Source organism: Podarcis cretensis (assembly GCF_951804945.1).
Source record: "Podarcis cretensis genome assembly, chromosome: 7".
Taxonomy (NCBI): domain Eukaryota; kingdom Metazoa; phylum Chordata; class Lepidosauria; order Squamata; family Lacertidae; genus Podarcis; species Podarcis cretensis.
In genome coordinates this window covers 75,031,258-75,053,368 of record NC_137176.1, presented here as the reverse complement: position 1 = coordinate 75,053,368, position 22,111 = coordinate 75,031,258, and the positions used below count along the sequence as shown (strand labels likewise).

At 41.2% G+C, this 22,111-nt stretch overlaps 1 protein-coding gene across 5 annotated transcripts in view; it reads left to right on the top strand.

Annotated features, from left to right (window-relative positions):
* CSMD3 (CUB and Sushi multiple domains 3) overlaps nt 1–22,111 on the top strand; it is a 592,920-nt gene that overhangs the window by 492,520 nt on the left and 78,289 nt on the right. For all 5 annotated transcript variants that reach the window (XM_079984060.1, XM_079984063.1, XM_079984062.1 and 2 more), the window contains 11 exons: nt 7,399–7,517; nt 7,875–7,944; nt 8,583–8,699; nt 10,496–10,705; nt 12,238–12,426; nt 12,665–12,842; nt 14,709–14,854; nt 16,074–16,154; nt 18,733–18,846; nt 21,466–21,654; nt 21,943–22,089. In XM_079984060.1, the coding sequence (XP_079840186.1) occupies nt 7,399–7,517; nt 7,875–7,944; nt 8,583–8,699; nt 10,496–10,705; nt 12,238–12,426; nt 12,665–12,842; nt 14,709–14,854; nt 16,074–16,154; nt 18,733–18,846; nt 21,466–21,654; nt 21,943–22,089 (1,560 nt within the window). The remainder of the gene's footprint in view (nt 1–7,398; nt 7,518–7,874; nt 7,945–8,582; nt 8,700–10,495; nt 10,706–12,237; nt 12,427–12,664; nt 12,843–14,708; nt 14,855–16,073; nt 16,155–18,732; nt 18,847–21,465; nt 21,655–21,942; nt 22,090–22,111) is intronic.

Sequence of the window (22,111 nt, the reverse complement as noted above, 5' to 3'; positions counted from 1 at the left end):
TGATTAGGAAGTAAAGGAGTGGAACAGAGATGGGAAACCTGCCCTTCAAGTTGCTGCTGGAGTCCAGACTCCCATCAGCCCTAGCCAGCATGGTAAATGCTAAAGACTGATAGAAGTTCCAGTCTCTCAACATTCCAAGGGCCATATAGTCTCCTTTACAGAGACTGAGATGGATAATATTGAGAGACATTTAGCTAGTGATCCTGTGAGTATGTGTCAGGTGATTTCAGAGGTAGTCCACAGCTCTGTGGTCATGGTAAATGACAATAAAAAAAACCTTTAGACAATGAAGAATGATAAACCAGTTGGGTTTTTTTTTGTTTTGTTTTGTTTTGGAAGTATGTAAACATATATACATATTTGTAATCATGCACTAAGCCTGATCATGACAACCACAATCTCCCACGTTATGGTATTGCAAGAGTCTTCTTATAATACATGGAGTCAATTTTATACAAGCAAATTCAAGGAAGATTTTAAGGAACTCTCTCACATTGTGGTATGTCATAAATGTTGCTGTCCAAGATGACCTGATCCATAGATTTTTCTCTGAAACATGTGGGGTGGGGGGGAGGTTGACACATTTATTTATTTGTCAGCTGCCCACAGCTTTTTTTCCTTTTTAATTAATTGGTTACAGGTGGAGAATTGGAATAGCAGGATAGTATTCTGAGATTTATTGGGTGCTCAATTATATTAATATCCCTGTATCTACTATGTGCTCTTCTGATTATCTATTCAGAGAAAAATGTACATGAATTCTGTGTGTGCGCTACAAACTAGATAATATCTGTCAGTTTAACAATCAGTAACTGACAAAAAAATCCATATAAATAGAGATGATGACTAAAAAAATGGAAGAGTAAGCAATTGCTTAAAGAAATATGTAGCCTAACTATGCTTTCCTCCAGTTTCATTTGGGATTACTCATTTTAAAAGGCTATATTAATAATTAAAAGGGTATTTGTGAACAATTAACTTCAGAAAAGGAGAGCAGGTGAAAAAAGCCGCCATAACTCAGCACTATGTAATCTTTGTCTATAGACTTTGAGAATTCTTGGAGAAATAGTGAGGTTCCTGCAGACTGGAGATGGGAAAATGGTTCAAAAAAGGGGAGGGGGAGAGAGACCCAGGCAACTACAGACTAGTGAGCTTGATGTTGAAACCAGGAAAAGTCTGAGAATTGAAAATTAATCAGTCAGTCTATGAGCACTTAGAAAATGTTGCTGTGGAAAATAAGACGCCAGCATGGATTTCTCAAAAACAAGGAGAAGCTGGTAAAATGCACATATACTTTGGTATATGTGGCATGGAACATGTTGCTTGAGTACCCAGATTTTATTTTTATTTTTCAGAAATAGCAGCTGTGGGGCCCAATCAAGATCAGTACCCTGGTATGGAGCAATAGAAGTTTGAGGGCCTTTAGACTTCACACATACACGGCCTGCAAGTTCACTTCCAATCCACACCTGCAATTTGCTTGCCAGTAAAATAATAATTTCTCGAAGCTACAAACATGAGTCTGACCAAACTGCGGGAGGTAGTGGAAGATAGCAGTGCCTGGCGTGCTCTGGTCCATGGGGTCACGAAGAATTGGACACGACTAAACGACTAAACAACAACAACAACAACTAATAATAATAATAAAAATAAATTTTATTTATATCCCGCCCTCCCCAGCCAAAGCTGGGCTCAGGGCGGCTAACAACAATAAAACAGTACAAAAGTACAGCACAACACAACACTCTAAAATCATTCATTATAAAATTAATTCAAATCAAGCCACTGGCAACCATTGGGCCAGAGCTCCGTGAAGATTGCCAAGGGAGGGACTCAGGCTGTGCCCTGGCCAAAGGCCTGGTGGAACAGCTCTGTCTTGCAGGCCCTGCGGAAAGATGTCAAGTCTTGCGTTGGAGCAAATTAGAGTGCTGGTGCTTACCCTTAAACCAGGGAAGAAGAAGCTTCTTGTTCTCTCTCTCTCTCTCTCTCTGGCCTCATATTCCCAGACCTAATCTATGGGGTACATATGAGGTAGCCAGAGCCAGAGGCAAAGTGTTCTATGTAAACTAACCATGAATACCCTGGACCACAGCTTGCCCACCTGGGTTTTAAAACCTTCATGACCTGGGAGCAATGTACCTTAGAGATTGTATGAGTCCTTGCCACACTTGTAGTTGATCAGGCCCTGCTTTGCACTGGAAGGAGCAAAGCTTTTACGTAATTCCTCCAAGGCTTTGGAATCAGCCCCCTAATAACAGTTAAAGACTGTTTATCCTCTTGTGATCTTCTAGGGATGTTGTGAGATCTGTGCATTTTTGAAGGCTTTCAACTGTTGAAGCAATTTGTAGGCTGTTCAGACTTTCTTCACTAGCTGCCTTAGGATTTTTTGTTTGTATTCCATGTTTAATTATTGTTTTTAAAAGGTGGAATTGTGTTTAATTACATTTGGATGCAGACTCCATCGAGTATGGGAAAACTGATATGTAGATCTTTAAATTGATATATAGATTATTATTATTTTTGAAATGCATTAAAATGTTGCTGTGTAGTATTTGGAGGCCGAAGTTATTTGAAAGGGAAGCAGAGAATACCTGCTAAAATCTGAGGCATAGCTGTCAACGTTTCCCTTTTTTAAAGGGAAATTCCCTTATTCCGAATAGGATTCCTCGCAAGAAAAGGGAAAAGTTGATAGCTATGATCTGAGGTGCTTGAGCTTTTCTTTTATCCTGGGTGCAGAGTCATAGCCATCCTTCCTCCTCAGTTGAGACAGTCACTTTTCAAAGTTGGGTTTCAAAGGAATGGCTGGAGAAGTGTATCCATAACCAATGAAAACAGGTTTGTATAACCCTGTTTCTGTGCCATGGTGGGAAATCATTTTTTAAATGGAAGCTGACATGTCACAGTTTTGTACATGCTGCATTTCATAGTATTGTTAGGTGGGGTAGTGTACACACGGAACATCACCATGACCCTAGCTAGAATAAGAGACTTTTGTTCGATATTCAGAGATGAGTAGAGTTACTGGATGCCCTTATCAGAGGTGGCTTTAGGGTAGCATGACCAGCTTGGGGTGGCACAACCATGCTGCAGAATGGAGCTAGAGAGATTGGGGGGGGGGGCACCAGATTTTAGTGTTGCACAAGTTGCCACTGAAATTTGAGAGCCCAAACTTTGCCACTCACTTTATGAGAGATCCATACTTCACCAGAGGAGGATATGGGTGGGTGAGTGTCACAAATTCTTTGCGGCACTTTAGCAGAAATGCTCAGAGTTCCAGGTTCTTCAGTGCAGTATTATTTATTGTGAGCTATACAGTGGTACCTCGGGTTAAGAACTTAATTCGTTTTGGAGGTCCGTTCTTAACCTGAAACTGTTCTTAACCTGAAGCACCACTTTAGCTGATGGGGCCTCCCACTGCTGCCATGCGATTTCTGTTCTCATCCTGAAGCAAAGTTGTTAACCTGAAGCACTATTTCTGGGTTAGCGGAGTCTGTAACCTGAAGCATATGTAACCTGAAGCGTATTTAACCTGAGATACCACTGTATATATACAAATATCTACAGAAGCAGTTCATACAGTCAGACAGAGCACCTGGCTGCACCTTAAGGCAAATAGGAAGTCCCTTTCTCTCTGACCACACTCCTCTACACCACCACCTTACTGCTGGACAGCTTTCCCTTTTAAACCGATGGCAGCCAATCAACTGTCAGCACATTACAGTTGAGTCATTCTGACCCAGCACCTCCATAGAAAGTATTGCATCAGCCAGTTGCATCAACTAGCAAACTCAAGCCTGCAGACTTATTATCTTACACAGCATTCTGTGAATCCCAACAGTGAGATGCTTATTTCCAATAGTTTTGGAAAGAGAGAGGATTCAAAATTGCCATGTAGAGCCAAGTCCTTGTAGGTCTCCCTTGTGACTGCAGTCAGGTGTGGGTATGCATGTTACATTTATTGTCTGCCTACTCCCGTGCTGGTCCCGGGGGGTTAGCATGCGGCGTGGTCCGAGTCCAGTCCGAGGTCGAGGGTGTGGTATGAAGGCTGTCCATCAAGGCTGAAGCGGGGTCCAAGGCAAGGAGTCAGGTGAGGTCAGGAACTCTGGCAGAAGAACAAGACAGGGTGCCGGCAGGAACAGGTTACCAACAATGTTGTTCCCGCAACCTGGGACTGGGCTGGCTGGCTTTTATCTGCCCCGAGGCATAGGGCAGTCCCGGTCCACAGGTGACTCGCCTCTCCTGGCCTGGAGGCGAGCACTCCTCCTGCGAGAACTTAGTTCCCTCTGCCTCTCTGCCCTGAGCCTCTGCAGCTCAGGAGAGGCTGGAGGGTTAGCGGACCCAGAGGCAGTCTCCTCTTCACCTGACGGGGCTGAGAGTGGAGCACCTGCAGGCAATGGGTCCTCGATCACCTCCGGATCCAGAGCAGACTCAGCTGGTGTCTGCTCCTGAGGATCCGGCACAGGTGAGGACCCTTCAGGCTCATGCTCCAGCCCCAGTTCAGCTGGTCCTGGAGGCGGGGACTCCTGTGCAGGCTGGGATTCCTCAGGTTCAGCCTCTGAATCCAATTCCCAGGCCATCACACTCCAAGGATTTGCAGTTATACATTTATTTAATTATATCTTCACACTTGTGCTGCGAGATCGGTTCGGCTAAGATTTAGTGAAATGTGCTAGGCCGTTTGCCAAATAATGATTTAAACGTGCACATCCCATGTGCCTGCGCATAGTGATTAACCTTATAGAGGCTGCAGATGGGTTATGGATTGTAACTTTGTTGAACCATGGGATAAATTCCTATGTGATTTCAACAAGCAGCAAGTTTAAATGGTTAAGTAATTAGTGCTGCACAATAAATAGCATGGTTTCACCAGAATTTATCATACTGTTATTCTGCGCAAGGCCACAAATGGTCCTCCGATTAAGCTGAATATACATCTAAACAAGGTTTTTATTAAGTAAACACAGTAGATTGTTACTTTCAGTTGTTTAGGTTCCATTAACAGCTGTGCTAAGTCTCCAAAACAGCATTAAGATAAATAGTTTCAAAGAACCCCCAAGCAATTTCCCTAGTCCAGAGCCGCAGAGGTTCAAATAGTTACAAGTAATTTTCACTATGTGAGCTGTAATTTGAAAAGGCTTTTTATTTTATTTTTAATTGGCATATCTGACTTGGCTGAATGTTACTTTACAAGCAAGCTTTTCAGACATGGGCAACATAGGAACCCTTTTGGAAGTGATGCCTATTCAGTTTTAAGCCAATTTTAATGCTGGCCTAACAACCAGAAGCAAGTCCTTCACGTTGAATATTTAAACATCATGCTTAATTTTTAAACACTTGAGATCTTTATGATTATTAAACTTGTGGCTGAAGCACTTTTGGAATCTTGTCTCCTGAAAGGAACTCATACTCTCCTTTCTGCTCACAGGGATTGCTGTGGATATGCTGCAGAATGCCTTTTCAATTCTTTCAAATCACCCTCCCCAAATTGGTCGGCTTGCCATTTATACCTAGACAATTATTATTAGACAATTTATACCTAGACAATTATTAGAAATCAGAGGCTCCTAAAGAAAAATACCAAATGCTCCTCAATGAGAAGATGAATCATGGTGGATATGCGTTCCTAAAAGACATACATACTACACACCACCCATCCCCTGAAATTTGTAACTGTAAAGAAGTATTTAATCTTCTGGACTATGTTCTCATTTCATCTGGCTTTATTGAATAACAATAACAATAACAATAAATAATAATAATTTGTTTTTACCCTGTCCATCTGGCTGAGTTTCCCCAGCCACTCTGGGCAGCTTTCAGCAAAAGATTAAAAGAACAGTGGTACCTCGGGTTAAGTACTTAATTCATTCCGAGGTCCATTATTAACCTCAAACTGTTCTTAACCTGAAGCCCCACTTTAGCTAATGGGGCCTCCTACAGCTGCTGCGCTGCCGGAGCACGATTTCTGTTCTCATCCTGAAGCAAAGTTCTTAACCCAAGGTACTATTTCTGGGTTAGCGGAGTCTGTAACCTGAAGTGTATGTAACCCGAGGTACCGCTGTACATTGAAACATCAGTCATTAAAAACTACACTAAACAGGGCTGCCTTCAGATGTCTTCTAAATGTCAGGTAGTTGTTTATTTCTTTGACATATGATGGGAGGGCATTCCATAGGGTGGGCGCCACTACCAAGAAGGCCCTCTGCCTGAGTTAGAGGAACATTATTATTATTATTATTTAATTTCTATACCTCCCTATATCCGAATCCAAGTTCCCAACAGTCTATACTCCTTTTTTGTTTCTTATGTTTGCTCCACTATGCTTTGTCCCCTTGCTTGCCACTAAATCTTCCCATCACTCATGTCTCTCTTTTCTTCCTGGTCTCCTTTCCTTTACCAGTTGCTGGAAACACAAATGGGGAAAGTAGTTCTGCACTTCTCTCATGTTTCCAGGATTCTCATAGGCGTCTGGTGAGAACAAGACACGGGACTAGATGGGCCTTTGGGCTGATCCAACCAGGATCTTCTTATGTCCTTAGTCTATATTCACATCTGGACGGCACTTTCTTGATCTCCTGCCCTCAGGCAGAAGATATAGAAGCATGATTAGTTGCACCAACAGGGCAAAGAACAGCTTCTATCTGTGGGCTGTTAGGCTGCTGAACGAAAAGATAACAACAGGGCAACTGACTTTCGGGTTTGGTGGGTGTGCGTCAGTAAATGAGGGGAATTAAGACTAAGAGAGCTGAGTGGGGGGTGCTCGTGTAATCTCACCGTATACAAGTTGTACAAGTGACAATAAAGTATTTCAATTTCAATTTACTTCAGTTTGACTCTTTCCTGTTGCTGCGAGGCTATGCTGTTTAGCTTCCCAGGAGATGAGCTGCTCCACTCCCTCTCCCCCCAGTTACAGCTGTGAATCACTCTGAGGCTCTAGCTGAGTAGCTCCAAGAACTGGCCACATAATCCTACTATAGCTTCTGGTGTCTGTGTTTGAGATGCTGTTCACTTGGATGCATAGGGAGGATATGGAAGCACTGTACCAGACCGTGAATGCTGGAGACTTATATGCATATGCAGTCTGGTTCCTGAATATAGTTGGCAATTGGCTCCTTTACCATCATTTTGTACCTGGAGCTTATTTGATCCAGCAGGGCTATCCTAAAACACTTCCCAGAACCCTCTGAAATATTCAGGAGCCCCCTGCCATGCAGTATGATGTGGAAAGCATTCTTTGAGGTTCTGAAATGCACCACTTAATAGCTGCAATTCTTCTGTCATAAATCTCAGAGTGTACTTGCTTGACAAATTGAGCAACTGTGTGCTGTATATGTCTGGGGATCTGTTTCTATAATGGAGGAAATTTATTTTGTCATTGTTAAGTTTTTTAACTTTTCACAGCTATAGGTTTGGACTCTTGCCCTGAACCTCAGACCCCCAACAGTGGAATTAAAGTTGGAGACAGATACATGGTTGGCGATGTGGTTTCTTTCCAGTGTGATCAAGGATATTCTCTCCAGGTAGATTTTATTTAGCGTGCATATGTATAATTTGATTTGTTTGTAAGTAAGCATTCACATAATGCTTCTGCAATATAAAATGTGTAGTAATGAGCTTCAGCTTTGTGATTTGAACCATATAATTACCATTTCCAGTGGAGCTTGATAAAGATGAGGTAATTGTGGTTTATTATTCAGATGTCCAAGCCCATGAACCTGATTAGTCAATTCCAATGTCCAGGACCTGATATGCTTTCTCCCTAATACTTCCTTTTGTAGGAAGTGAGCTGGGAAACAACATTGTAATGATTAGTCGTGGCAGTACAGAACTGCATTGGTAGACTGCTAAATTTGAAAACGTTTATCTTGTCATTACAGGGGCATTCACATATAACCTGCATGCCTGGACCAGTAAGAAGATGGAATTATCCCATTCCAATTTGCTTAGGTATGTCTTTTGTGCAACACTTTAATTCCAAAGGTGAAAGAACAGCAGACAATGAAACATTTAAGATAAAGCACAAGTGGAACCTGCAACAATATTTTAATTGTATCATTTTTATTACAATGTTTTTAGACACCCAGGGCTCCTTTGGAATGGAGGGAGGGAGGGAGGGATGGAAATGAATTCAATCAAGCAATCCCACCTCCCCTCATTTTTCATTACTCTCCCCTCCCAACAGATGCCTACCATTCTATGGCCACTGAACATCCTCTATTCTCCCACTGGCTTTTGTTTTTATTTGCTGGGGGTGGGGATGGGTTTCACCTCTATAGATTTCTCTCTCTCTCTCTCTCTCTCTCTCTCTCTCTCTCACACACACACACACACACACACCTGTTAATCTTGGGGTACCTGGCAGCATGCCGACACCTCAATGTTTGTCGTTAGGCTTGAGGTGCCCATTTGGCAACCCCCTGAGTTCTGTTAGAGGCCATGTTCATCGTCACATAAAATAATATTCACATATTGATATTTTTTTGAAAAGTCGCATATTTAGCAAATTGAGAAGGCAAGCTTAACTTTTTAATGTTATTTTAATCTTGTTTTGCATTATATCTTTATATTTCTATCTCCTTTTGTAGCACAGTGTGGTGGTTCAATGTCAGACTTCAGCGGAGTCATCCTTAGCCCAGGATTTCCTGGGAACTATCCTAGCAGTCTGGACTGTACATGGACTATAAAACTTCCCATTGGTTTTGGTATGTATTAATCCAGCATGACTTTTTGTTATTATTGCTGTTCTTGTAAGTGCTTTAACTTTCTGATGATATCTCTCCTATATTAACATATAAGCTTTTGGGGTTTGTTATTTTAAGAACAGAGGAAGCTATGTTTATATTGAGTCAGATCACTAGTCCAACTTGCCCACTATTGTTTACACTGGGTGGTAGTCACCTAAGTTTTACTTAGAGTAGACCCATTGAAATCAATGGTCCTAACTGAGGGGCAATTCTATGCAAGATCAGCCAGAATGAGTAGGTTAGGATGCAGTGGATTTCCAGCTCAGTTGAAGATACATAATGTACTTTTAATGCTAGTGGAATGCATTCATTTAATCATTTTAAATGAGATATAAGTTCACAGCTTTCTGAGGTCTGTATCCAATGAATGGAAACTGTTTGGTTCTTACAATAATTTGCAGTAAATTTGTCTTATGAGGTATCAAACTTATTAATTGATGTAAAAATATTTTGTAAATCTATTTTCTTGCCACATGGAATAGTCCCTCAAAAGGTCCCAAAATAATTATCTTTATTTCATACATTCGTTCATCTGATTCTGCCCCAGAGACTCAGAGCAAATGGGATGAATTATATACACATTTACAGCTAAAATAAAACCTTTCCTTGGAAATGCAGTAGGGTAAGTATTGTATGGAGGCAAAATTGCACAGCAAGAAGCAAACGGAATGTTACTTTCCAATTTAACTGAAATCTGAATATCAATTTTAAAAAGAAAGGGGGAAAGGGTAATGATAAAACTTGATCTAGAAGTTGTTTTCAATACAGAATGAATGTTTTAAATTCTGTTTATATAACTTATGTGATGATGAATGTGTTTAGAGATTGAGGGAGCAATGCTATGCAAAAGAAGCTGGCATGAAGTTAGCTGTTAAAATAGTTTTTGAGTTACACCACCCTTTTTGCTATCTGAACTTTTGCTGGGTTGCCAGGTAGTGAGACAGGATCCAACCTAAGTCCCTCCCCTGCCACACCCTCAGAATTCCATTTTTTTGCTGGGCTTACACCAGTTTAAGATCCGCCAAGCTCAGCCCAGCCAGCTGGGTTCCTAGGATGGGGTAAGGTATGCTATAGGATTGCTCCCTGAGTGACTTAAGTAAAATGTGGTCACCTAATGAATCTGAAGGGACGCAGGTGGCGCTGTGGGTTAAAGCCTCAGCGCCTAGGACTTGCCGATCAAAAGGTTGGCGGTTTGAATCCCTGCGGCGGGGTGCGCTCCCGCTGCTCGGTCCCAGCGCCTGCCAACCTAGCAGTTCGAAAGCACCTCCGGGTGCAAGTAGATAAATAGGGACCGCTTACCAGCGGGAAGGTAAACGGCGTTTCCGTGTGCAGCTCTGGCTTGCCATAGCAGCGATGTCACGCTGGCCACGTGACCCGGAAGTGTCTCCGGACAGCGCTGGCCCCTGGCCTCTGAAGTGAGATGGGCGCACAACCCCAGAGTCTGTCAAGACTGGCCTGTACGGGCAGGGGTACCTTTACCTTTACCTTTAATGAATCTGATCAGAATCAGATTGCATGTCATTCCAGTAATATGACATCCTCATGATTGCTGCTGTTGTTTTACAGATTTTATAGGTGATAGCTAAGTCATGCTCAGAGAACGCCCATTAAAATCAATAGACTTACATTTAAATACATTTATTTCAGTAGGTCTACTCTGAGCATGACTATTGTTGGATATATTTCTATGCATTATTATTACCCCAAATGTTGGTATATATCATCATACTTGTTTATCAAAAATTGCTTTTCAGGCGTTCATCTGCAGTTTGCCAATTTTTCAACGGAGACGATCCATGATTATTTGGAAGTAAGAAGTGGATCAACAGATATTAGTACTGTCATTGGGAGACTCAGTGGCCCTCAAATACCAGCTTCTCTCTTCAGTACAACCCATGAAACTAGCTTATATTTTCACAGTGACTATTCTCAGAACAAACAAGGGTTTCATATTGTATATCAAGGTGAGTGATTTCAAGTACTTATTTTAGAAACTTGTAAAATATGTGGTTTTATCCAGAGGATGAGAAAAAGCCAAACAGAAGGCAAAGGGGTCAGTATGAAGGGCACGAGGCAATGACCAAGGTTTGTGGGGAGAAGGAGAGACCAGTGAAGAAAACCCAGGTCCACCTGTAGGTTATTGCTTTAGCATGACTGGAAGTATTTGTAACGTCCACCGGCTTCCTAAGGAAGTAGGAGCACCATGAGCCTTTGTGGCTTGATAAGAGCCACATCCTGGGTGCAAGAGCAGTTGGTGAAAAGAAGCCATACACTCAGATAGTGGAGCCAAGCCTGTGGAACTGAGAGTAGACAGGCATCTTGATGCACAGTGTATGACTTAGGGTTCATCCACAATTCCGCTTGTCCTGCCACTTTCCCCATGGAAAGCCCACTCTTTATCTCTGAATCAGAACAAACGTCAATCAGATTTTGCTCCGATTCAGCAGTAAAGAGCATATTTTCCTAGGGAAAGTGGCCACAGGGCAAATGGAAAACCACAGGACAAGCTGACCTCAGCTGACCTCTCTCCTTCACACACTCAGCCGCCAACGCAGCGAATACAACCTTTCAAAGCAGCACCAGCAGCGGAGATGGGAAATAGCGCCGGGGTCACTAATGAGAAACAGGGCAATCAGTTTTTTAACTCCTGTGATTGACCTGGAACACCATGATGATCCACTTCTCAGTCGTAGTCGACCGGTTGGACATTGCTGACATATAGGGCTGCCATATGCCCTCTTTTTCCAGGACACATCCTCTTTTTCATGATGAGAATCTCCATAGAGATCCATAGTTAAAAGCTGTAATCAGCAAATGTATCCTCTTTTTTGCTCTTCAAAATATGGCAACCCTAAAAATATGAATGGATAAGCTGTATATAAATAATAAATTTAATAAATCTGAAAGCATAATTCTGTGTATTCAAGCCTGCCATCTGTACTCTTTAGATATTTTTGCACATGGTAGCAGATTAGACATATTGGGTTTTGTCCAGAGATGCAAAAGCAGAGATATACTCACAGAATGACAACTCCATTTCCTCTCGAATCCTCTTCTGCCCATCTGCTCCAGAGAACCTCCCAACCTTCTGGAGTTGATTTTGAGGACTGGAGGGAAAAGGAGAGAAAGGGAAAGTTCAGTTGTACACACAGGCAAGAACCACAGCATTGCTTTTAGTTCCCTTTGAGCAGAACAGGGTCTCCCAACACTTTCCTGGGAAGTGGGGTATATAATCCTTTCATTTCTGTGGCTTTTTATTTTAGTAAATAAAACAACAAGAACCAGTGATAGTATGCATATTTCAAGTGTGTGTGCAGAAATGTTAGGGAAACTGGGTTCATTGTTGTGACTCATCAGAGTATACCCAGCATCATAACATACTGGAAGATTTTATAAGGTCTTTTATTTTAAACATTATTTTTTTAAAAAAGAAAAATATCTGTACAAAGACCTTCTGTTCTGGTGCATAGAAAATATCCTTACTATTTCATTTCAGCATATCAGTTGCAAAGCTGTCCTGACCCACGGCCCTTTCGCAATGGTTTTGTTATCGGAACTGACTTCACTGTTGGGCAGACTGTTTCATTTGAGTGTTTTCCTGGGTACACTCTAATTGGCAATTCAGCACTAACATGTCTTCATGGGATAAGTCGTAATTGGAACCATCCTCTGCCAAGGTGTGAAGGTATGTTTTCAGTAGAAAAGTACTAGTTCATGCAAACTTTCTCTTTATTAACTGTATTCCAATTAAGTCTGTCGAAGAATTTGAGCTGAATCAGAAAAGGTCTTCTTGAGAGAGTGGGATGGTTAGTGGGCTGCAACATCACATGGTAGTTAAGGCTGCTGGAGAATAGAGAAACGATGGAATTTGTGCACATAATCACTTTTATTGGTGATCTGCTTGGTTTTGTTTGTTTTCACAGCTCTTTGTGGAGGAAATATTACAGCAATGAATGGCACAATATACTCTCCCAGCTATCCTGATGAATACCCAAACTTCCAAGACTGTTTTTGGCTTGTAAGAGTACCACCAGGGAATGGAATTTATATAAATTTTACAGTCCTTCAAACAGAGCCAATATATGATTTCATAACTGTCTGGTAAGCAGAAATTAACATTATTCATTTATTTTATAATCTGGCATGCTTAGGAACACAAATGTTTAAAAGATGCATCCTCTTGATTTGCCTTGCTTTGGTGAGGCAAGGTAGTGTTTTTGCCTGGTGCCTAAAGATATGTAACAAAGGTACCAGGAAAGCTTTCCTGAGGAGAACATTCCACAAACTGGGAACCGCTGCAGAAATGTCTGCTCTCATGTTGCCATGCTCTGGACCTCTCAAGAAGGAGGAGGGACATGAAGACAGACCTCAGATAATGATTGCAGGGTCTGCGTCGGTTCATATGGGGAGAGGCGGTCATTGAGGCATTGCAGTCCTGAGCCATTTAAGCTTTATAGGTCAAAAGTAGCACTTTGAATTGGGCCCTAAAACTAATTGCCAGCCAGTTCAGTAAGGCCAGGGTTGGTGAATTTCCCAAATTGTCTTCAGAGGCAGCCCTCATATAACACACATTGTGGTAATCTAACCGCAGTACATCTCAAAATACTAGCTACAGGAGAAATAATGCATTTATTTATGTGTTTCTCTATTGCTATATCTGTATTGTCCCTGTTATACCTAATTGCAAATTCAAATGTATCCCTATCATGTTTTATGACTTCCTTGGAAGTGGCTGGAACTGGTCTGTGACCGAAATAATAAAATTCCCTTTTCAATTTCTTCCCCAAGGAGTCCAAGGAGGCAACACACACACAAAAAAATAGTAAAAATGTATTTATATTTTTTAAAACAACAACAACAGCAACAACTCCACTACAGATGTGGACTGGGAAAGTGGGCTATTCCCATCATGTCCTGCTAGTCCTGCTTCCCAGGGACATCTCGTTAACCACTGTGAACAACAGGATGCTGGAGTAGATGGACTGAAGTGTCTATCCAAGAAGGCTGTCATGTTCTTTTGAATCCATCCAGCATGTTTTACATTTATGCTATTTATCCAATTCAAATTTCAAGCAGTGTTGATAGCATCCTGTGAAATAACTAGCCACTTGGTACAAATCAAGAAATAGGTTGAAAAACAACCAACAGTTGAAGAGCACCTCTATAAGTTTGATTTTAAAACAAAAATTCAGAATAAAGAAAAAGAGCAGGATGAGATGCAGACATTTTGCCCTGTATTACGTTGGTTAAAAATTTGCAAGAATGTTAGGGGCCACATAATTTTAAATGGCCTGTTATTTTTACGTTCTTTCAAATGTCAGTGTTTCATTGTCTGAATATGACCACATATCACATGAATGTGACCAAATGCTAACAGCTGCAGCCACAATGAATTTCACCTGCACATTAGGGGGAGATATAGATTGCTCCATAAACATTGTTTTCAGAACATTAAATACCTGTAAAATACACTTGACAGAAATCTTATGGACACTAAAAAGTGTGGTGTGCACATATTCCATGGTTGTTTCACACCATAGTAAAGGATGGGAACAGTCCAAAATACTATAAGCACCACTCTTGGAACAGCAGAGTCTCCTTCCTATCTTCAAGTTTAGAGACTTGAAGGTGAGGATGACACAAACTGATATTATCCCAATTCCTCCAAGTGTGTCAAGGTTCATAAAACAAAATAGGGATGGTGGAATTGGGGGCTTGAAAGGGTGTGAATGTATGTGCATTTCTGTTCATTTTTCAGAATGCACACAAACATATTCAACAGAAGTTCCACTGAAATTGGTACCAGGTGCTCTCTGAACTTTGCTCATTATAGCTTACATAATTGCCTATTTTCCCACTCTTCCTCACTTGCACTTCTTTTCGGCACATTTTGAATTCTTTACTAGAGTGTGTGGCAAAGGCATAAATTTAATTTATAGTGTTGTTTTTTGCCTATGTTTCTTTTAGGGATGGTCCTGACCAAAGTTCTCCTCAGATTGGACAGTTTAGTGGCAACACTGCATTGGAATCGGTCTATAGCACTTCGAATCAGATACTGATAAAGTTCCACAGTGACTTCACAACGAGTGGCTTCTTTGTGCTTAGTTACCACGGTTGGTGTTGCATATCTTTATACTGATTGTCTCCCAATTGGTGTTTTGTTTAGCTGTTCACTTTCAGATTGACTGCACATTGTAGAGCAGTAATATGGCTGGTTGTAGGGAAATTGAAATACTGGTAGCCTGCATTGCATAGGAATATGGATGGCCATAGGATTTGTAAAGAGAAGAGCAAGACATGGGTAATGGGATTACATCGGTGCTGAAACTACCCCAACGTATTATCTGTGAACTACTGACCATCCTAGACAGTGATGTTTTCATTTCACTGACTCACAGTCCTTCATTGAAAGGCCTGTCCTTGCATACTGAAAGCCCATTCATCCTCTTAAACTAAAAAAGCAACAACAGATCACATAACAGTGGCACAAACACAGGGACCAAGCCGCAATGAATTACTCAAGAGAAAGGGACAAGAAATTCCCCTAGTCCTCATTTGTTGGATTATTATTCTTATATCTCACTTTACAGATGACTCTGGGCAATTTACAAACATACAATAAAAACAGCTTAAAATGGCTTTAAAAAACCATTTTAAAAACAAAAACCAACTAGAGATCCACAGTACAAAATGAACACCTAAGGCAGAGACCTTTTCATCAAGTCTTCAATTTTTTGAGACAGCGCAGATAGGGGGTGCCTTATCTCAACAGGAATGCTGCTGGAAAAACAAAACACTCTCTCAGATTTGGTGGGATGAAAGAAATGTCCGAAGGGCAGAAAAGAAGCAAGTCCACCATAAGGTTTCTTGAGTATCCTCAAAGAGTGGTTGAATACATGCCAAAAGTAATGCTACCACAAGTTAGGAACTGTTTCTAGGGGCTGCTGTTTGCACTGAGCGTTACAACAAGGGGTAGTGTTATATCAAATTTTCTTCTGATCAGTTGGACATTAGAGGAAGCTGTATGGTTATGCCATAGTCATTTATAAGATTGTTATTCAAAGTGAGCAAAGGAGTTGGTACAGTATTCTTTCTTTCTTCTTCTTTTTTGCCCACAAACTTGTAGTAATGCCTTCACCAGGTTCCCCAACATATGTGATAATTGGACAATCCCCATTGGGAATGAATGTAGGGCATTTTCTTAACATCCCAAGTCCTGTTGAATCAGGGTAGTTTGCTTTTAGATGTTGATACTTTCAAGAGAAGGCTATAAAAGTTGTTCTCCTATGAAACAGAGCAACAAATTAATCATTGTGCTTTTGCATTTCATAGCATATCAGCTTCGAGTGTGCCAGCCTCCACCTGCTATACCGAATGCTGAAATTCTGACTGAGGATGATGAATTTGAAATAGGTAAAGTCAATCTAAGCATAAATAACATATATTTCCTCCCATAAAGAAAACTGCTGAATGTGCACAGACAAGCACTGTGGTGTTTAAGCTCCGTATCAGTATGGGCAAACGTAAAAATTTCATCTGGCTTTGCATGCTAGAACAGCCTACAATTTAACTGAACTAAAGACCCTTGAGAATTTGTAAAATATCTAGATAATCAGAGGTTCAGACAACTGGAAGGTGCAACTACATAGGATTATGATTTCTAGCAGCAGTTTGGTGGAAGGTGATGATTAAAATATAAGGAGATCATGATCAGTGAAAGCCCATTTTCTGGATTCTGTTGCTGTTGTATTATCTAAATATGAAAACAAGAATTATCTCCATGGCATTGGATCTAGCTGTTCCCATAGGTAGGTACAGATATAGTTAACGCTTGCTTCCCCTCTGCTAGCAGCCTTCTGTGTCTTCACAGAACTGCCCAAGATGGCTGGGTGCCCTTCAGAACAGTGGAAGGTAGCCCCAGGTACTACAGATAGGGAATAACAGAAATCCCACTTACATCTGTGGAGAACCCAGGTGACAGAGGGACACTAACTCCAGCAAATGGCAGAAGCAATTCTTGTTTGCCAGGGTTGCCATATTTCGTAGGAGAGTTGTTGAACTTTTTTTTTGCAAAATTTAAAGAAGCATGAAGTTTTTGGCCAAAGTTGTTGGAAATCTCAAAAAAAGAGAAGGAAGTTGTGAGCTATTTTAAAGGAAATTTACCAACATCTACATTTCTGACATGGGTTGCCATACGTCCAGATTTTCCCAGACTATTAGCAATTCTCCAACAGCCAAATCCCGGTGGTTTTGTGGCCAATCCACATGTATTCAATATGCATAGCTGTCAACTTACAGATTTGAAAATAAGGGACCAGCAGCCTTGAAAATAAGGGACCAGCAGCCAAAATAAGGGACCTGCAGCCTCACCTGTTCCAGGCACTCCAGTCTTCCTTTCCTCCTGCAGTCTGGTCAAACTCATGCTGGTAGCTTCGAGAACACTGTCCAACCAACTTTGTAACCAGAGGTTCAACTGAATAGAATCTGAATCACATGCACCACAAGGCCTATGAAGCCTCAGCTTAAGATGGCTCCCCAGCCTGGCTTTGCACTGCAAAGTTTGCAGCAGTACGTGCAACAAAATGGCGTCCAGCATTCAAAACCCTCCCAGCTTGCATTAACTAGCCACACACAAGGCATGCAGGCTCCACCCCTCAGTCGTTCTTAGACTTCTTATTGGGTGAGCAACACAGCCAAGCAACACAGTTGGAGCCTCCCTCCTCCCTGGCTGGCAGGGAGGGAGGGAGGGAGGGAGGGAGAGGAGCTGCTTCCTTTGAAATTTAAGGGACATTTAAGGGACATCCATCAATAAGGGACAGCAGCGAGACACGGCGCTGGAATAAGGGACTGTCCCTTCAAATAAGGGACACTTGACATCTATGTCAATATGTATCCCTATTTCCAAGATAGTGACACTTCTTAGCACAATCTGGGAAATGGTACGGTCGCACTGAGACTTTTCAGTTGACTATGGTGTAAAGCCTTCTGTACTCTGTGGCACTAATCATCTGGCCAGCAGGGTTTGGCTGCAATCCTAGACAGCAAGATGTGCAGATCTGTGAGAAAGGTGCATGCAGCCAGATGCAATTGGAGAGGCTTTACTGCAGCCAATTACCTGGCTGAATGGACAAGACCCTTTTATCTTTAAGACCTGTTTGCTTGTTCAGCTGGATGATCACCTGCTGTAAAAACCATTTTTTTAAAAAAAAAACCAAACCCATCCAACTGCAAGTGCTGAGCCTACATATATGACTATTCAGCATTGTGTCTTTTCTGGGGATGGTGAAGGTAAATTAAAGTGTCACACGGAGATATTGACTGGTCCTTTGAAAATTGATTGGCACTTGTCACTGAAATCTGTTCTATTTATTGGCTTGTACTTATGATGTTTCATGTGTTTTGAACCTTTTTAGTTTTGTTTTGTAAACCACCTTGTGAAGTCATTGTCAGGTTAGAAATCCATTTAACAAATAAACAAGTATGAATAATACAATGTTATGAAACCCATTGGGTGCTGACTCTAGAGTGTTAAAATTAATAGTTAAGTTTTTTTCAAAAGTTGTTTTTGAATCTTTTCCTTTGCAGTTTTAATTTCAAAAAGCCATGTACTAACCACAATGTATATTATGTCTGAGGAGGGACAGCGGGAATAAGGGTACTTGATGGCTTCCTCTTAATTACTGTCATGACTACTAAAAAAAATAAAAATGCAAAGCTTTTAAAACTCCACCATTCTGCTGCATTGCTTCACAGAGTAATAAGCATCCAAATGTGTGAGTCATACTAATAGTAGAGCTGGCAAGAAATGATAAATGTGTCTGCTCATTTGCCACAACATTTCCTGTGTCTAATCAAAGCTATTTGCGCCAGTGGTCATTTGCAAACTATATATGTTGGGAAAGGTACTTCATTACTCAGTGTGACTATCAGTGCCAAAAGTCCCCATTAATTGCTGTTTAACCACAGCTTTCTTCTTTTTTTTATCAAATAGGGGACATAATAAGGTACCAGTGTCTACCAGGCTTTACATTAGTTGGTAATGAGATTCTGACATGTAGACTGGGAGAGAGGCTACAGATGGATGGAGCACCACCTACTTGCCAAGGTTTTCTGCTTCAATATCTTTTGTTTAGATGTGTTTGCATATTGTGATATGTTTTCAGAGGTTTCAGAGATTTCCTTCTAACAGACGCATTGAACTTTAGAGTGCTCAAAGGGCACTGGTTGAAACTCTTTCGGCAATCCTGTATCCTCTGGTCAGACCTCACCTGGAGTACTGTGTCCAGTTCTGGGCACCACAGTTCAAGAAGGACACTGACAAACTGGAACGTGTCCAGAGGAGGGCAACCAAAATGGTCAAAGGTCTGGAAACGATGCCTTATGAGGAACGACTAAGGGAGCTGGGCATGTTTAGCCTGGAGAAGAGGAGGTTAAGGGGTGATATGATAGCCATGTTCAAATATATAAAAGGATGTCACATAGAGGAGGGAGAAAGGTTGTTTTCTGCTGCTCCAGAGAAGTGGACACGGAGCAATGGATCCAAACTACAAGAAAGAAGATTCCACCTAAACATTAGGAAGAACTTCCTGACAGTAAGAGCTGTTCAACAGTGGAATTTGCTGCCAAGGAGTGTGGTGGAGTCTCCTTCTTTGGAGGTCTTTAAGCAGAGGCTTGACAACCATATGTCAGGAGTGCTCTGATGGTGTTTCCTGCTTGGCAGGGGGTTGGACTCGATGGCCCTTGTGGTCTCTTCCAACTCTATGATTCTATGATTCTATGATTCTGTTGCCATGTTGCAAATGAGTGAAGGGGTTGCTGAGACTGAGAGGAAGTCGGCTTCCCAAAGACAAAGCGACTTCATGGCAGAGGTGAAACTGAAATCAGGAATTTTCTGATTTCTACTTCAGTTTCTTAGCTACGTCGATCCTCATTTATCCAGGTTCTCTGCAACTCACCTACCCCGATCCTCTGTGCATTCATCATCATCATCAAAGAGTTTTATTGCACTAGCTATAGGTCATGGCATCATTCAGAAAAATAACAAAAGGAAAAGCAGCAATAACCATAAAAATCATCAGGCACCACACATACAGTATAAACCATGGTCACAACTACTAAGATTGTTGCATAAAATAGAATAGCAGAGGATTCTCTAGTAAAATGTGCCAAATTAAATATCTACCTATTCTAGAAGTTTCAGTCCTTGAGGGTTAACTTTCTTGTCCATGGAAGTGCAAGTAAAGGGGAAACTGTCATCCAGATCTATCACCCGTGGCGTTAGTCTTCTTTCTGAGCCATCCCCGATGCAGGCATTAAATTCCCCGCATAATAGGATTTGAGCAGCTGGGCTTTTCACATTTATCTGCTCTATAAGACTTGTTAGGTCGGTCCAAATCTTAACCACCATGTCTAGGGTGCGTACTGGTGGGAGGTAAGTGTTAATACAGAAAAATGGACCTCCTGCCATTGCACTAAACTAGTGGCAAGAAAGATTCATAACCTCTGTGCGTTCGGAGCAGAATATACTGGCAACATATGTTGTTCCAGTCATATTATACATGTGTACAATTGGTAACATGCACCCTTTAGAGATTCTTCTGATTCAGCAGCCTATAAATGTTTTGAAATAAATAAATAAATAAAATATCAGATAAGGGGCATAAATTGATTACCTACTGCCACAGGACCCCTTTCACCCTAAACAGAATCCATCTAACTCTCCAGTAAACACCATTCAGAAGGAAAAGTCTGTTCAGAAAGGCCTTCTGTATTGGCTTCCTATGGGCAATTCTGTTGGCTACCTTGGTAAATAACCCATCAAGCAGTTGCAGCTGCTCAAACTCTTATAATGCCAATGAAACTCCCATGGCATTTTAAATTAGTGGAAGTCATGTTGTAGCATAAACACTCTGCTCCTGGGTCAATGGTTATTTGCCTGCACACACAAACACATACACACAAATTTCAGTTACAGTAATTGGCGTCTGTAGAAAGCAGAAACAAATGATTAAAGTGATAGCCTGGAACAGAAGCAATGTAATTTTTCTCTAATATGGAATCAGAGGAACACAGTTCCTTCACATTGCAGAAAGCCAGTGGAGGAACAACAAGAGTGAAAAGAAACCAAATGAGTTAATTAAGCTTAAATGGTCCCAAATGTCTCTCAAGGACCATAGACTCTACTCCAGTGCTGGTGTAAAGTGTTTGCTTTCAAGTTCCCCACTGGTGGTGATAGGAAGGGGGGGTACCCTCCCACCATGCTAGGGACCAGAGATCCGAAAAGTACCTACTAGGAATGAGGGAGGAAATTGATTGCTGCTTAAATTGCACTTCCTGCTGGCAGTTTGTTAACACGCAGGAACCATTGTTAGGCCCCAAACTGAGGCATTATGAGGCAAGGGTTTGACAGAGCCCCCTGGATCCAATACCCCTTTGTCAGAGAGGCAACTGTAAGGAAAAGCTTGGCATCTTTCATTATTTAATTCATAAATGTTTTTACCAGAAAAGGAACATTTGGGTCACTTAACAAAGGGGAGAGGAGAACAAATGCAAAAACTATAAAGCATTATTCTTAAAATTTAAAAACCTGTACTGATTTTTATCTGTTCTATGTTAATAGAAATGAAATTATTGATGCACACGTTTAAAATGTAGGAAAAAAAAGACTTCTGTCATGCAGTTTTCCAGTTATCTAAACATTTAGAGCAATTTCTCTCTTTTGCAGTTCTTTGTCCTGCAAATGAATTGCGTCTGGATTCAACCGGAGTGATACTGAGCCCTGGCTACCCAGATAGCTATCCAAACCTCCAGATGTGTGCATGGACCATTACAGTGGAAAAGGGTTATAATATCAGCCTTTACTTTGAATTCTTCCAGACAGAAAAGGAATTTGATATACTTGAGGTGTTTGATGGTAACTATAGGACATACAACCTCGGATGATTTAGTATACATTGTTTTTAGCCAGTAACTTTTAAGTTGTGTATTTTATCATGCATGCGGTTTCAGTGTTATTGTTGCTTTTCATTTTAGATTGCACCCTGTTATTAAAAATTTCCTATATATGCCATTAATGATATGGCTACAATGTATTGCATTAATTTACTTACTACTTGTTTAGGAATCTCTTTTAGTATATCTCTAATTTTAGTTTTCTTTCTTTTCTTCTCTCTGCCTTGCTACCTCTTCCAACATCATCAAGGATCAAATAGTCACAGTCCGTTACTAATCTCCCTAAGTGGAGATTATTCCTCATCTCTAAACATAACTAGCAGTGGCCATGAAGTTTTTCTCCGGTGGTCTGCAGACCATGGCACAAACAAAAAAGGTTTCAGGATACGATATATAGGTAAGTCAATCAAATCTTTCTC